This window comes from Pollicipes pollicipes, unplaced genomic scaffold (assembly GCF_011947565.3).
Source record: "Pollicipes pollicipes isolate AB1234 unplaced genomic scaffold, Ppol_2.1 Scaffold_4295;HRSCAF=5057_pilon_pilon_pilon, whole genome shotgun sequence".
Taxonomy (NCBI): domain Eukaryota; kingdom Metazoa; phylum Arthropoda; class Thecostraca; order Pollicipedomorpha; family Pollicipedidae; genus Pollicipes; species Pollicipes pollicipes.
The window spans coordinates 11,404,675-11,408,966 of record NW_023596461.1 but is presented as its reverse complement, the minus strand read 5'-3'; the positions used below and the strand labels follow the sequence as shown (position 1 = coordinate 11,408,966).

Genomic DNA, 4,292 nt, shown 5'->3' with positions numbered 1-4,292 from the left:
ACGTCGCCAGCAGCCTCGTGCTCACTGCTAGTTGTGTTCCTTGTGATCCGGCACCTTGTGTTCCGATGGGATGGTCTCCAAACGTAGAAGTTTAGACCTTCTGGGAATCAGTTTGGGACTCACAGAGGACCGGGAGGTTTCCTGGTGTCAAACTCCAGCCAGTCTCTGAACACGCTCAGCGTTATTCGTCGGCAGCGCTTCGTGTCCGATGTTGTAACCGGCGGTTTTCATTGACAAAATCACTATGTTCGTTGAGACATGAAATCTTACAACGTGATCCATTTCACGAACGAACGAACGTCTGACGAGGCGTGTTTCTTCCCTGGGGCACGATCACCTTAATGGGGGCGCGTCAGCGCATACCAACACATCTAAAATTACGTACCTTTATTAACACATATGCTGCGATATTCCCGACTCGTTACACACCCTGCTCGGGGACCCACTACGCGGCAGGGCCGCGGCCAGACCGGGCCCCGGCCGATCACTTCTGCTCCTTCTGCTTCTCCAGGCTGCTGATCCGGTTCCGGTGCCGGTCGATGGCCTCCTGGTGGCGTGCGATCTCCGCCTCGTGGTGAGACACCTCCTCGTGCAGGTGCTTTTTCAGTTTGCGCAGCTGCTCCTCTTGCTGTTGGACAGGAACGAATGGAACCAGTTTACGCAGTCACTCGCTGCCACTGACAGCTCACAGACGCAAACAACCTTGCACTGGCAAGTCACCCGTCAGTTCAAGACAGGACATTTCCAGGTCATACGCACAACTCCCATGACGAGGGCTTCTAACAACCTTACAGCCGCCGCGTTTCTCATGCTAATGTAGGGCACACCAAGTGTTTTAAGGGAACGTGCCAAATATGAAGAAACTGAGGCAAGCATCATGCACATCAAATACTCTGGCTTGTTACGATAGATTTCCTAAGACTGGTCTAAACCCACGAGCTTTGAGGTTTGAACCAGTGCATAACATGGATCATGTGATACTCTCATGCCTAATGCTTAAGTGTGGACTCAACAACAGCCACTGTGGTAAAACACCATAGGGAAGAACTCAAAGCCATAGTACAACGTTCGTTGCATTCGCGGGATCCCATTTTATTCTTGTCTTAACAGAATGCTTCAAGCTTTTGTAGCATTTATCACACACAAATATTTTGACACATTTATGTGTTCCAACATCACAGATGACACACAGCAGAAGGATTCGGGTAATGTTCCCATGGCCTGATGCATCAGACGTACCTTAAAATAGTCTGCATGAAAGAGTCTGCACATGTTCCCGGACATCAATGTCAGAAATCGAGGGTTTTAGCTCTGAAAAAGACAGGGTTGCAAACTGTGCTAAATTGGTCCCAATTTGTCAGTAATTTCCCACTTTGATGACAAAGCTTTTCAGCCGCCTCCGTGGTCCTTGGGGAAAAATGCTGGACTCGTAATCCAGCGGCACTGGGTACGAGTCCCAAACTGGGTGCATTGTTTGACCAGACTGATGAAATGGCAAGGCCCAGCTGGCAACTGGCCGACGAGGTTCAACCCAGAGGCGAGGCGGCCGTTGTCACAGCATTGTGAGGCATGTAAAACCCTCCGCATTCCTATCTGGCAAAAGGGCGGAGGCAAAATTAGCTGTTTGAACTGGACGGTACGCTTGGGTGGTGGGTTCGGGGTACACGCAACAATCTATGCTTAGCAGGTACTCTGAATTTGAAGTCACCCATACAAACCATCAGAATAAATTTTAGAAAAAGCCCTGCCAACCTGTTGTTTTTGTTTTCCATGTGTGAAATCGTGCAGGGGAAAAAGGGCATTTCTAGGCATTCCCATAAGCAGGTTATATTAAAGCACTCAGGATCCTGTTCCATTACACAGTGCACCCTCACCAGTCAGCAAACCACCCATTGAACAGCTTGCCAATGGCAGATCTTTGGATACTGTACTGTGGCACATGATTCAATAATACCTCCATAGGGGAGACAATCGAAGCACACACTCAAAGTATCCTGAAAAATTCCCATTTTGTCAAAACTGGGGGACATCCATTGCTCCTTCTCCATTTGTGTCATATGGTTTTCAGATATCTGTTGAGAAAATGAACAAAGCAGGTGTGTCTCATACATACTGACCACAAGAAATGTTTCAAACTATTACTCTTTTATGCACTTTAAATTTTGCTGAATGTGCAAAAAAACAGCCATTAAAGTTTCAGATGCATAAGATTTAAGGTCATCCCATTGCCATAGATAGCTTTGCTGAAGCTGTATTTTGACATTCATGGCCTTAAAACCACTTATCCATTTTCCGGAAATACTGCTCCTCGTGAGCAAACTCCATCTTGCCAAAAGCACCACCAGCATCCCGAATGGAGCCACCAGTGCCACCACCCTGGCCAGCACCAGAGCCTGGCTCACCACCCGAGGAGGACATGCGCACTTGCCTGCAATGTAACAGTCTGTGTTCAGTAAACAAGTGTGAAATCAGTCAGTATGGATGATCAGCATTGGTCATGCATTTGAGGAAAGCATGCAAGGCCATCTGGCTTTGCCAACACACTCAACTGACTAAAACAATATGTCAAACACCACCAACAGACAAGCATAAATCAAACAGAGTTACTTGGGATTGTAGACAAAATGGTCATGATTGGTTATCACCAAATTCAAAACATAAAAGTCACAACATTGCTGTGTAAAAATTTCATGATACAATTGGAAAAAAAACAGGCAGTTTTTATGAGAAAAAAGTGGTGAAAACACAACCTTAATGTGGTGCAACACTCAGCACAGCCCAACCTGCCCTTTGATAAAATCTGACCTTTACTGCAGTCACTGCCACCAACCACATGCCAAACCAGTCAAGGACAAATAGTAAGCACCTGACAGGACTTGAACTCACTCTGCCCAGGGTGGGTGACTCAGAAGGCAGGTGCTTTAACCAACAGAACCATAGGATAGACAACCAGAATATCTGACTACCTGACTGGGCCAAAATATTCATATCTTTGATTGAATTGCACAGATGTTAAGTCTCCTGCATTCCAAGGGTATTACAATAAAGCTTTTGAAAAATGACTTATTCAAAATGCATTAATCATTAAAATATTGAATTTCTTTCATGACTGGAGTTCTGGTAATGCCAGAATTCCCTGAAACATCTCAACTTGCAGTCACCCAGCCCACATGATAAGGAGAACAATGGATCTCTGTGCACATTTTATCACAGGACCTCCACCAATTACAGTTGCATACAGTTACAGTTACAGTGCATAATGCATGCCATTCTCAACAGAATTACTCAAAACATTTTTCCAAAAAAAGAAGAAACTCATCACATTTTGGCCCAACCTGAGTCTTGTGTCTGAGTGAGCCAAGTTAAGCACATTAATGTCATGTGGATGTGTAGCTCAATTAATTTTTTTTTGTAGGCTGAGGTGCTATTTGACTTGATCACTCAAAACAGGCCATCCAGATCAACGATCATTAATATTTAAGCCAAGAAAACATGTTCTTGGGTGGCAGTGATCAAACAATTACAATGTTAACAGGACACAACAACTTAATTTTTAGCAGATGTCATTAAATGGAAAACATAGTGTCCAATAACATCTGTCCTGTCCAACAGCATGACATATTGTGTCCATCCCCCTCCATCCCTCACTTTTTCATGTGTTTCCATAATTATGAGCCATCGACTTCGACCCTCGGCAAAAAGCATATATCATATTAGGTTGATCTTCGTCCAAGTCGATCTTCTTATTACATCAGCCATTCTCTCACACATCGCTGGCAGCTGTCGTCCAACCCACCTGACGAGCGGTGCGCTTGCTCTCATGAGCGCAGATACGCGTGGTAGGGAAGCCATCACACGTATAAAAGACTCCAAATTTGGGTATTTACGCAGCGCGTATCTGCCTTCCTTGTACCTATAACGCTACGGTGCCACTCCAGGTCTCAACGACGTATATTGAGCAAAGACAGGGTACGTGATAACTTGAGACGGCTTTAGGTAAGGAGTAATATCCAACGGTTCCTTAAGTAGCTTTTATGATCAGAAGTAAAAGTTGTTAAATTTCATAAAATCTTTAATTGAATTTAGCAATTTTTTTTCTAGAATTAAAGTTTTGGTATAGTTATATTTATATTTAATACAAAAAAATGTGTCGTGCAATAATGCATAACCACTAGGTTTACGCACCGCTTTTTTCCTGCCAAATGGGACCAAAAAAGTGTTCCCATTATGACCCAGCTACGACAATCTCAGCGCACTAAGGAACCCTTCTATAGTTGCGCGGAAAATCCGGT

General features: G+C 44.5%; 1 protein-coding gene across 1 annotated transcript; it reads right to left on the bottom strand.

Moving 5' to 3' along the window:
• Positions 1-372: 372 nt before the first annotated feature.
• Positions 373-3,965, bottom strand: LOC119096906 (ATPase inhibitor mai-2, mitochondrial-like). The gene is made up of 3 exons (XM_037219910.1): positions 3,797-3,965; positions 2,287-2,428; positions 373-628 (listed from the first exon to the last, which is right to left on the bottom strand). Exons 1-3 carry the CDS (start codon positions 3,850-3,852, stop codon positions 485-487), a joined length of 342 nt encoding a protein of 113 aa, XP_037075805.1. The 5' UTR covers positions 3,853-3,965; the 3' UTR covers positions 373-484.
• Between the last annotated feature and the right edge of the window lie 327 nt (positions 3,966-4,292).

Coding starts and splice junctions, on each gene's coding strand:
- LOC119096906 (XM_037219910.1), bottom strand. CDS start 3,852: ATGGCTTCCCTACCACGCGTATCTGCGCTCATGAGAGCAAGCGCACCG. Junction 2,429..3,796: donor GCAAGCGCACCGCTCGTCAG/GTGGGTTGGACG, acceptor GTTACATTGCAG/GCAAGTGCGCATGTCCTCCT. Junction 629..2,286: donor AGCAGTATTTCCGGAAAATG/GATAAGTGGTTT, acceptor CCTGTCCAACAG/CAAGAGGAGCAGCTGCGCAA.